At 49.7% G+C, this 11,964-nt stretch overlaps 1 protein-coding gene across 1 annotated transcript; it reads right to left on the reverse strand.

The window, feature by feature from the left end:
* Window positions 1-1,480: 1,480 nt before the first annotated feature.
* On the reverse strand, window positions 1,481-11,964 carry zdhhc5a (zinc finger DHHC-type palmitoyltransferase 5a). Its single transcript, XM_067250562.1, has 11 exons — window positions 10,936-11,964; window positions 9,387-9,508; window positions 9,051-9,208; window positions 8,633-8,805; window positions 8,243-8,345; window positions 7,456-7,547; window positions 6,831-6,957; window positions 6,179-6,296; window positions 5,742-5,854; window positions 3,907-4,952; window positions 1,481-3,320 (listed from the first exon to the last, which is right to left on the reverse strand). Exons 1-11 carry the CDS (start codon window positions 11,094-11,096, stop codon window positions 3,086-3,088), a joined length of 2,448 nt encoding a protein of 815 aa, XP_067106663.1. The 5' UTR covers window positions 11,097-11,964; the 3' UTR covers window positions 1,481-3,085.

Genomic DNA, 11,964 nt, shown 5'->3' on the forward strand with positions numbered 1-11,964 from the left:
AAGCCTACCATGCGGTCCCCTGAGCAACACTGGGTCACTCTGACCACGCCATGGTCCACCTGATTGCTGCATACAGGCAGAAGTTAAAGCTATGTAAGCCTGCTGTGAGGACATGGAGGCAGTGGACCAGGTCGCTGCTTTAGGCTACCTAGGTTTAGGAACTGGTCGTGCCAGAGATTCCTTTATTCCTGTGGCTATTAAGAACATGAATTCACTTGGCTGATATCAAGATTTATTTATTTTTGTTTTTGGACACATAGGCCTACCCTTTTTTTTTTTGCTAAAACACAGACTTGACATTCAATGTAAAAGTTACCTCTGAATTAGCCCGAACAGAGGCCTGTGTGTGAACCCTCTAAAATGGTCACTCATTTCAATTTGAATAAGGTAATACATATGTAATGCATCCTCTATAGATGTTTTTGAGTATAAAGGTGGCATTATACTAAAGCCAACAAAACAAAATTCACAATTTTCAGCAACTCAGAAGATGGTGGAAGAGAATACTAACATTTGATATTTCCTCATTGCCTCATTTGCTCATTGCCTCATTGAAAGGTTGTTGGCAGCAGAGGGTATACCATTTTGCTTAAACAAAATTCATCCTTGACTACTTAAACCACCCACGCCCCACCCCACCCACAACCCACCCCACCCACCCCTCCTCCCTGGGAACAGTTATTTTCCCTTAGTCTGGCAACAGGAGGGACTCCACCATCAAAGTTGCCCAAGACCAAACTATTGAACTTATCTGATCATGTCAAAAACTGTCGTTTTCACTGGAAGATGTGATGAGCTATGAGCTCATTCCCTGTGGCCCTGTTCGAAGGCCAGGAACTCTTCCGTAAAGCCAACAAGCCCCAACCAGTGCAGGCAGTCACTGAGTTCTCAAGAAATTTAACAAAACTTATGCATAACTGCCCGAATGTCAGTTATGCATAATTTATAAATGCCCATAAATACGTCCATGAGTTTCCCCATTGACTCTTGAGGGAAAACAGAATAAATTAACAAGAGCATCAAGAAAACTGTACACTCTGACTGGTTCACTCCTGCACACACACACACACATTTTTGACGTTGTTTGGATGAGCGATTTGAGGTCCCTAAAAAACTACTTGTTTTTACTACTCACAATGTTAATTCCTTCAAAAGACACTTTGGTGGTTACAACAATGCTTTGCTGTATCTTAGCCTTAACCATTTTGCAACACAAGTTCATTACAGTGCAAAAAAATGTGTTTTAGTAGAATGTACTTACAGTTTTGCTGAAAGAGATGAGATTTTAGAAGGGTGTCTATCTGAAGCTGCTTAAGGTATTGCCAAAAGGAGTGATTGAGTCGACAAATAGGTTTAGGCCACTGAGCATTTGGTTCAGAAAATGGGAATTTGTGTTTTAGCCATTGTGAAAAATCCAAGTAAAACTGACAACCATTTAACCTAGAGGACCCTTGATGGTGAAATTGAAACTGGAACAAACAAACTTTGAGAGTTTATTACCAATGATCAAACACACACGCACATACACACACCCTCAGGGGGTTATACATAACACATTTGTCATTTTTCAGCTTTTAAAAACACCCACTGTGCAGCACTCCTCACCCCTCCTCTTCCTTCTCCTTGTGGAGCATTTCTACAAGGGCATTGGCTGTTGTGCCAATGACCGTCAAACACCTTTGCCTTCTCATTGGGCGACATGCACTAATACCCAGCCCAATCCTCTGTCCTTTACTCTTGACTGGTCAAACCGTCAGTCTAAAGCACTGCCCTGAAAATTGTCTGAATATCTTGCAAAAACTAAATTACAGAATAGAAATAAAAATATAAAAAGGCTGTTAAAAGATTTCAGCTTTTTATCTCATTGGTTAGACCATGAACCAATAAGAACATAGTGATGATAGATCTTTCACACTAGTTGGCTGCAACAAGCATCTGATCCTAGCACTGTTCTCTGATTGGTCCAGCTAGTCAAAGGCAGACAGAGATGTCAAACAGGGGTGCTTGATTATTTTCAGAAGGACCCTAGGTGGACAGAGTTTGAACATACTCAACCATTGTTTTGTCAACTCCACCCAGGCAGTGCACCAGGAGACTTTAATCAAATATACCTCATATCAGGATCCACAAACATGAACATTTCGCATAGAGGTAAACATTGTACAAGAAGATCGTTCTGAAGTGGTTATTGTCTATCCAAATGCTACATCTGCCTTTATGAAATGCCTTGATTCCCATTGGCTGAATCACCTAATTACCCCATCCTCACTTTGGTGAAACTGAAGAACTTAGCCTTTTATTTCACCTGTGCAGCCGTCATGTACAATTAAGTAAGAACTTTCTATAGTTTGAAGGACTCAACACAACCCTTTATTCGTCCCATAAAAAACTTGATCTCATCAAGAGCCATATTTATATATAAATCCATATAAAATAACAATTTTACAAATTAAATAAGTAAAATAAAAATACAACAATAACAATAATTTTCCCTTGATTTCCAAGGCTCAGTTTGTCTAGAAAAGGCTGCTTCTGACACTATCTTGTCCCATAGTCAGACTTCAGCATTTTCCATTCTGATTGGTCAAATGACAATGACAGCGAGGTCCTTAGCCATCACAGTGGTCCATAGTGGCTAGTGCATGCTGCAATGTCCCTTATAATGCCACATAGTGAAACTCCCCATCTCCTAACCATTTTATTTTTGTACAGACAAAGAATCAATACACTTCATGAAATCTACATTGTTCTTCTTTGAACAGGTTTGATTTTCTTTCTTCTTTCAAAAGGCAAATCCAGTCTTTTAGAGCCCATCTATTGGTGGATTGTCAGATAATCCAGCCACTCTAGGGATATGATTGGCTGGCTGGGTCACCCACCTGATGAAGGTTTGCAGTGTTCTCGTCTGTGGTTGGCTGACCAGCAAGTCCGTCAGCTCGATGGCTCCTTGAGGAGCAGGAGTCTAAAATCACAGAGAGTTTCTCTCTTCCTCCTCATTCCTCTTTCCAAGTGTCTCTACAGCACATCCTCCTGCATGTCCCTCCATCCATCGATTCATCTCTGCAGCCATTGGTCATCTCATATCTCAGACTGAAATCTCATAGGTCGTCCCTCCGACGCCAGTCACCTTCTTCACCCCGCCCCCTGTCTTGTGGGCGGGGCTCTGGGTGGCCGCTGCGCTGGGATGGGCCTGTCCAGGCCGGGTGGACACGCTGATTGGGTGAGAGGGGGAGGAAGGAGTGGAGGAGGCAGGGGATTGGGAGAGGGAAGACCTGGGCTGTCCATTGGTCCGGCTGAAAGACTTCATCTGAATCTCATCCCTATCAGAAATGAAGAGATGAGAGAAAATGAGAGAAGAGAGAGAGAAATCCACACCAACTACACCAATTGCACATCAATCACACCATTCAAACAATTATAATAAATCTAACACCCTAAATGGCCATCTGAGGGTGTGTTCATGCAGGGACAACCCAGGCAGACAACTGGACTGACAACTGGACCATCCTTCTCTAACACGAGGGGGGAGGTGACATATTTACAGGTGATGGGGGAAGGGCAGGTCATACAACAGCAATCATTATGGTCACAGCAGTCCAACACATGCAGGGGCCTGTGTCACCTAATCTACACGTTATCAGAACCAAAGAACATACACGCGTGTGCGCACACACAGACACACACACAGTCAATGTGCGAACAACTAAAGCGAGACAGAACAAGACACATGATAATACAGCAGAAACACAAACGAGAGCACGAAGTGGAGGAACGAGATGAAGAAGAAGAAAAAGGAGAAGGCAGCACTCACAGGAGTCTGGGAGGAGGAAGAGGAGGAGGAGGAGGAGGAGGAAGAGGAGGCAATCAGGCAGTAGCAGTCAGCAGGTGACAAGGAGCGATACTCACTTAGGGGCCTGGATCCCTCCTCCTCCTCCCCCCATCCCTCCTCCTCCCCCCTGTCCTGCCGAGGCCGAGGCTTTGTGGACCATGCGGTACTGCATCTCTGCAGCCGCCGCGCTGGAGTAGGACAGCGACTTGCCCAGGGGAGGGGGGTGGGGGCCGCGGGGGGGGTGGGTGGAGGGCGCCAGAGGCGTGTCCGTGGAGCGTGTGCGGTACGGGTAGTGGTGGGGGGCCCCCGACTCGGATAAGACGGGGGGGCGGGAGAAGCGGGGGGGGCGGGAGCTGTGTCCGCTGCTGCTATGGTGATGGTGGTGGTGGTGATGGTGGTGGTGGTGGGGGATACCACCGGGGGGCAGGGGGGCGGAGGAAGAGGGTGGGGGCTGGTGGGGGTGGCGGTGGTGGTGGTGGGAGGCCTCGTGGAGGAGGCGTTCCCTTTCTGGGGGAGGAGGGGGAGGGGAGGAGGAGGAGGAAGAGCGGTGAAGGTAGTGGGTGGAACGGTGGGGGGAGCAGAGGAGGGCGGAGTTATTGTGGAGCTCCGCCTCCCTCTGCTGGGTGATCTGAGCTGATAGGTAGGGAGAGCTGTAGCCCAGAGAGGGGGCGTGGCCTGGCGGGGCAGGCGTACGGGATCTCCCGGGGCTCAGCTCAGGGGCAGCCGACTCAAAATCCGGGCTGTCGGAGGGCGTGAGCAGGCTGTCGTACGATAGGCTGCCGTTCCGTGGAGGAGGGCTCTGATTGGCCAGGCTTTTGTAGCTTGTTGAGGTGGTTGCCTCGGAGACGTGGGTGGAGATGTGGGTGGAGCGAACGCTTGAGGAACGGGAGGCCACGCCCCCTCCGGCTAGAACAGTGGGGTCTGAGAAGGAGGGGTAGGACCGCCCCCCAAGGGAATAACCAGGAATACCTGCGGCTCCTCCCCCTCCTCCTCCCCCCCTGTCCCCCCCGCCTCCCCCCCTGTCCCCCGGAGGAACGTCGAGGCTGGGCTCGGAGCGGAAGCCTGCCTGCTGACTGGTCTGGAGGAGGGAGGACGACTCCTTCAGACTCTCTCCTCGACTTATCTGGGGGGAGGAGAGGAAGAGAGGGAGGGGCGAAGAAAGGTAGACACAGTCGTGTTATTGTTACACTTGACCGTTAAACCTCGTAGGTGAAGGTACTGAACAGGACAGGTGAAAGACAGGTCAGATTGTAGAGCACAGGTCACCACTAAGCTATGGACAACACAGACCAGGAAACTGACGTTACTGTACTCTGGCTCCATCTAGTGGACAGACAGGGAAACACAGCCTGGGAAGTATAACAGCCCTCTAGCGTCCTCTAGTGGCCACATAGGGGAAGAGCAGAAACTGTGTACTACAATAGACAAAACAAAAGTAATCTACTAATAAAGTAAGGGAGGGGGGGGGACTTTTCTGTCGGTTTGGGTCTGCACCCTAGGGGTGGGGGGGTATGAAAAATGACACAAAACAAAAGCAGTTGGATAGACACACAGACTGAGGGGATGAGTTCAAAAGGAAAAGAAAGAAAATAAGGAGTGTGTGATGCACTTACTGATACTGATCAAGAGAAAGCCACTGAGTGACCAAATCAACATGGAGGACAGCCAATCAAGAGGAGAGACACAGACGCATTAACCAATCGGATGCAAACATAAATTAGAGCAAATCAAAACCAGAAAAAAATGCTAAATCCCTTTCAAAGGATGATGCGAGCAGTGATGTTGGTGTGTGTGTTGTGTTATAGTCTATATGTGAGTTATTATGAGTTTGTGTATGGTGGGAGATTGTAGTTAGTGTGTGTGCTGATTGCAGTATGTGTGTCTGTATGTGTGTCTCTAGCATGTGTGTTACCTGGTTGGCATAGGCATGTGTGAGGGCGGTGTGGTTCTTTCCTGGGCTGCTATAGGTGGGTCTGTACTTGTACATGGTGGGAGTGGGCGGGGCTTTGTTCAGCAGACTACTCTCTGTGGAGAAGAGAACGAGAGAGAGAGAGAGAGAGAGAGGGAGGGAGAGAGAGAGAGCGAGCGAGAACGAGAGAGAGACAGAGAGAGAGAGAGCGAGAGAGACAGAGGGAGAGAGAGAGAGAGAGAGAGAGAGAGAGAGAGAGAGAGAGAGGGAGAGAGAGAGAGAGAGAGAGAGAGAGAGAGAGAGAGAGAGAGAGAGAGAGGGAAGGAAGGATAGAGAACAGAGGTGGAGAGAATGTATAGAATTTACATGTAAAATACCAGTAACACCCAGTAAAGCATGTGTGTGTGTGAGAGTGTGTGCATGTGTGTGGCGTAGCGTACCCTCGGTGTGTGCAGCGGTGCTCCTGCTCAGCCCAGGGTATCTGAGCTCAGGTTTGGGAGGGGGAGGGGGCTCCGCGTCACATGACTGGCTCTCCATCATCTCGAGACTACTCTTAGACTGGAGACAATATATTTATATATGGAATATTATGCAACAGAGGCAATTGGAGAGCATCAACAGTGAGAGCAGTGGGGGGATATGACTAGAGTGTGTGTGTATCCTTGAGCAGTGGGGGGATATGACTAGAGTGTGTGTGTATCCTTGAGCAGTGGGGGGATATGACTAGAGTGTGTGTGTATCCTTGAGCAGTGGGGGGATATGACTAGAGTGTGTGTGTATCCTTGAGCAGTGGGGGGATATGACTAGAGTGTGTGTGTATCCTTGAGTACATCTATGAGGGGAACTTTTGAGTATATATTATCTGTGTGAGTGAGTGAGTGTGTGAATCCTGTTTTCTGTCTGCATGTTTTTCTGTGCCTGACTGTGTGTGTGTGTGTGTGTGTGTGTGTGTGTGTGTATCTTCTGTGTCCTATTCTGTACCAATGTGTCTGTGTCTGATTGTGTGTATGTCTTTTCCGTGTGCACGTCAAAGTGTGTGTTTCCCGTCATGTAATTCCGTGTCTCTGTGTTCAGGTCTTTATTGTGTCGTACCCGATGCAGGTCTCCTTGGATACCGTTGTCAAGCACCTTGGCGGCCAGCTGGTCTTCTGTGAGCTGTGGCCGCAGGAAGGGCGGCTGGACCGCCACAGTCTGGACACGCCTCTTCCTGCCCAGGTACCTGACACACAGGAAGCAGGAAGTGGAGGAGCAAGAGAAGGAGGGACATCAGGGATGACTGATTTAGAAACAGAGAAAAGGTAGAGAGATGGAGAGGGAAAGAGAGAGGTAGAGAGAGAGGTAGAGAGAGAGAGAGAGAGAGAGGTAGAGAGAGAGAGAGAGAGGTAGAGAGGTAGAGAGAGAGGTAGAGAGGTAGAGAGGGAGGTAGAGAGGTAGAGAGGGAGGTAGAGAGAGAGGTAGAGAGAGAGAGAGAGAGAGGTAGAGGTAGAGAGAGGTAGAGAGAGAGAGGTAGAGGTAGAGGTAGAGAGAGAGAGGTAGAGGTAGAGGTAGAGAGAGAGAGAGTAGAGAGAGAGAGAGAGAGAGAGAGAGAGAGGTAGAGAGAGAGAGAGAGAGAGAGAGAGAGAGGTAGAGAGGTAGAGAGGTAGAGAGAGAGAGAGAGAGAGAGAGAGAGAGAGAGAGAGAGAGAGAGAGAGAGAGAGAGAGAGAGAGAGAGAGGTACCTGGGGGCCTGGGAACTGCAGAGAACGTGGGAGACGTTGTTCCAGCAGCCGTTAGTGAAGGGGTTCACTCCTCCTCGGAACTTCCCCGTCACCTGAGAGAGAGAGATAGAGAAAGAGAGGGGGGGGAGAGGAAAAGAGAACGACGTAAAAAGAGGGGGGGGGGGGAGAAAAGATATAAAAAAGAACAGAGAACGAAAAAAATGGAAAGAATAAGAAGAAGAGAAAGAGAGAAAAGACAATGATGACTACATTCCTGGTTAAACATGGCGTCTGTCAACAGCCAAAGACAACAACTAAAACAGGGAGGGGGGGGAGGGGGGTTAGGGGAGGGAGGGGGGGAGGGGGTTAGGGGAGGGAGGGGGTTAGGGGAGGGGAGGGGGGAGGGGGGGAGGGAGGGGAGGGAGGGGGGGAGGGATTATCCCCCTCCTGCTTGATTAGATTATGAGCTGTACATTTTCATTCAGAAAAAAAGGGAGAGAGGGAGGGAGGGAGGGAGAGAGGGAGGGCACAGGCGGGGGCGGGGGGGAGGAGAGGCTGGTTATGTTATTATGTTAAGGATTAGAGGGCGGTGTAAAGATTAAACAGTTTGCCCTCCTGGCAATAGAAGCACAAACAGGCTACAGGCTCACACACACACTCTAACTCCCCCCTCCACGTGCACACGCACACACATATGGGAGTTAATAAATAAATAAATCTGACAAACACTGGGGGTTAAAAGATGAGTTCCAATGAGAGGCTCTGGTCCAGAGCGGGGGTTCTCTAAGGTTCTAGGGCAGGGTGCTACCTGTTCATTGGTGGTTCTCCCCCGGGCCACCAGTACAATGTGGAACCCAGTCAGACCGGCTACTGGGATGAAGAAGAGTCCAGCCACACACATAACCACCATACTGGGAGGAGAAGGAAGTCAAGGAGACACACACACAATGGTCATGATGCCGGTTGCATGACTGTACTTCTCTCTCTCTCTCACACACACACACACATACACTCCTCATAACATGCACATTCATACACACAAAATCACACTCTCTCACCCTCTCCCACACACAAACCCACACAGAACCTCTTAAACACACCCACTCACACACCCACACAAACAAACACAGATCGCAAAACACACCGACCCCCCCCCCCCACACACACACACACACTCCCCGCCCCAGTACAAGGATACGTGACAGCAGAGTGGACGCGGTCCAGCTGCTGAGTGTGGTAGAGGATGAACACCAGGCCGAAGCCGAACACGGCCATGATGTGAGCGGTGAGGGAGAGGAGGAACAGGAAGAAGTAGCGGTAGTTCCTTCTGCCGATGCAGTTGTTCACCCAGGGACAGTGGTGATCAAAGTCCTGCAGGGAAGGAGGGGAGGGAGTGTGTGAGAGGGTGTGTGTGTAAAAGTGTGCATGTGTGTGTGTGAGAGTGTGCGTGTGAGAGTATGTGTGTGTGCTTGCGTAAGTACATGCGTGCGTGGTGAGCGTGTGTTCTGAGTGCGTTTGGAGTGGTGACGATGCGTTGTGTGTGTGCGTGTCTACGTGTGTGTGTGTGTGTGTACGTGATTGTGTGTGTGTGTGTGTGTGTCAGTGTGTGTGTGTACCTCCACACAGTTGTCACACACAGAGCAGTGTGAGCAGCGAGGGGGTCTGTAGAAGCGGCAGGAGGAGCACCACTTCATCCTGACCTGGATCCCTCTGATCTCCACCGTCTTGTAGAGAGGAGCGCGGAAATCATCCTCTTTATCCTCGTCCTCCTCCGCTGTGCGCACACACACACACACACACACACACACACACAGAGAATGAATGCATCACATTTACATGAAACCATGTTCCCTAAGGACACCTCTCACTTGTCTCTGACACACACACACATGCTTTGCATATCCCATACATATACATGCCCTGTATAAAGCTACCAACAAACACACACACACCTCTGGGGAAGATACCAGGGTCCATGAAGGTGGCCATGCAGAAATTGGCCAGAACAAACAGGAAGATGACCCCGTTGTAGATTGGCACGGCAACCGAGAATTGCTCCGACAGCCACGGACACCTGGGGGGGGGGGGGGGGAGGAGAGTAGGGAAATGGGATGGAAAGCCGGTGACAAGTGAGGAGGGCAGGAGGAAAGGAGAAAAGGAGGAGAGGATAAGAGTGAGTTTACAGTCAAAAAAGCAAAATTAGTTTTGTCATTATATCCTCAACCTCAATCAGGACCCCAGCAGGGGTGGGGTTACGGGCAATGGGGATAAAACTACCGACAGACAGGATGGCATCGTCATGACAACCGTCTCTATTGACACAGGGACTCATCGCTGACCCACATATGTTGACCAGGTGGTTAACGGGGACAACGGGCCAACACCCTGACACCCACAGAGAGAGATGAACAAAACTGTCCATTCAACAAAGCATTTGTTGATTTTTTTTTTTTTTTAAATTATTGATTGATTGATTGATTGGAGTGGAGGGAATTATATAGACATGGACATAGAAAGAGGGAAGATCAGAAAGAGATGGAAAAAGACAGGGAGGGAGCAGAGGACATAAATAGGAGAACAGACAGCGAAGAGAATGGAGAAAGAGAGAGAAGGGGAGAGGGGTGATGGTGGAGAGAGAGAGGGGGGGGGAGAGAGAGAGAGAGAGGGGTGGGGGGGAGAGAGACATGGGGTCGGGGAGAGAGAGAGAGAGAGAGAGAGAGAGAGAGAGAGAGAGAGAGAGAGAGAGAGAGAGAGAGAGAGAGAGAGGGGAGGTGGGGTGGGGTGGGGGGAGAGACAGAGAGAGAGGAGGTGAGGTGGGGGGAGAGAGAGAGAGAGAGAGAGAGAGAGAGAGAGAGAGAGAGAGAGAGAGAGAGAGAGAGAGAGAGAGAGAGAGAGAGAGAGAGAGAGAGAGAGAGAAAGAGAGAGAAAGAGAGAGAGAACAGAGAGAGAACAGAGAGAGAGAACAGAGGGATAGACAGTTGCCACAGAGGATGACAAGGCTTTATTAAGGGTGACAGATGTTGGCCTATTTTCACTCTTTTCAGCGTTTTAAATCTGGAGAGGAGCAGAGAACTGACGGGTGGCAGTTCACGCACACACCAGAGGTGTCAGATTACGCTGACGTCTGGACAGGGGCTGGGGCTACAAAGTCACGTCACACACATATACACACCTCTGGGATACATTGACCGGCGCTCGATTGTGTGTATGTGTGTGACTGTGTTTGTGTGTAAGACAGGTGTGTGTGTGTGTGTGTGTGTGTGGGACAGCGTATGTGTGTGAGACAGTGTGTGTGTGTGGGGGACAGCGTGTGTGTGTGTGTGGGACAGCGTATGTGTGTGAGACAGTGTGTGTGTGTGTGGGACAGCGTATGTGTGAGACAGTGTGTGTGTGTGTGTGTGGGACAGCGTATGTGTGTGAGACAGTGTGTGTGTGTGTGGGACAGCGTATGTGTGTGAGACAGTGTGTGGTGTGTGCATGTACTCCAGCACCTATACTCACGTGAAGCAGAAGAACAGCGTGGTGGACCCCACCAGGAAGGCTGTTGCCGCGGAGACCGGCACGTAGCGGGAGGGGCGAAGCGGCCTGGAGGGGGGAGCGGTGTGGGGGGGCGAGGAGGAGGGGCCTCCCACACCCCCGCTCTTACTACCGCCTCCCGGCATCACCGAGGGTGGGGGGCGTCACCGAGGGAGGGGGTAAATACCCCCACCCAGGGGGGAGCAGGGGAGGGGGGGTTGTTTGGGGGGGGGGGTGGGAGGGAGGGAGGGATGAGGGATTACCGCTAAAGAGGGAGAGGGAGATTAAGAGAAAGGGAGCGAACGAGAGGAATGGAGGGGGTTAGAGAAGAGAGAGGAAGAGTCTTCTTCTGTGTCTGACTAGGAGCAGAGAACACAACCTTCTCAGCATGTTCGCCACAGAGAGAGGGAGGGAGAGGGGAAGAGGAGAGTGGTCACTGTGTTCTCCAAGCCTGTCTACTCTGTGAGGTTGGAGGATGAAAATCTACTTGACCCGCTTGACATTGACCTGAGACAGTGTGTGTGGGACTGGGGAGGGGGTGGTGGTGGTAAGGAAGATACTCTCTGACAAAGCCAAGAGGCGTATGTACCCTCCTTCTAAAACCAGTGCTGTTCCACCAGAACAACAGGTAAACAGAAATCTGTTTGTTTGGCGCCAACAACAAGCTCCAGGAAAAACAAGTCTTGTTCAATTCTTTGTGTTATTAAGACTTCTTAAACTACCTTTGGGAAGTCTACAAAAAAACTAAGTCTTGGTGATAGTTTAACATAGTGCAACAAAACAACTCTCTTATATGGCTTGATGGGTTTGATTTGATTGTGAAAAAGTAAAATCTCTGACCCGTATAAATAAATCTGTTTCTGGTCAAAATTATAATATTTGGTGTTTGACCATTTTCGTTTGATTAACGTGGGTTCCGCTTTGATTGATGTGTCGCACAAGTCTTGTTCACAGGCATTCAGGAGGAGGATTTGGACTTAGAGACAGAGAGAGAGGTAGAGACAGAGAGACAGA

This window comes from Osmerus mordax, chromosome 14, assembly GCF_038355195.1.
Source record: "Osmerus mordax isolate fOsmMor3 chromosome 14, fOsmMor3.pri, whole genome shotgun sequence".
Lineage (NCBI taxonomy): Eukaryota > Metazoa > Chordata > Actinopteri > Osmeriformes > Osmeridae > Osmerus > Osmerus mordax.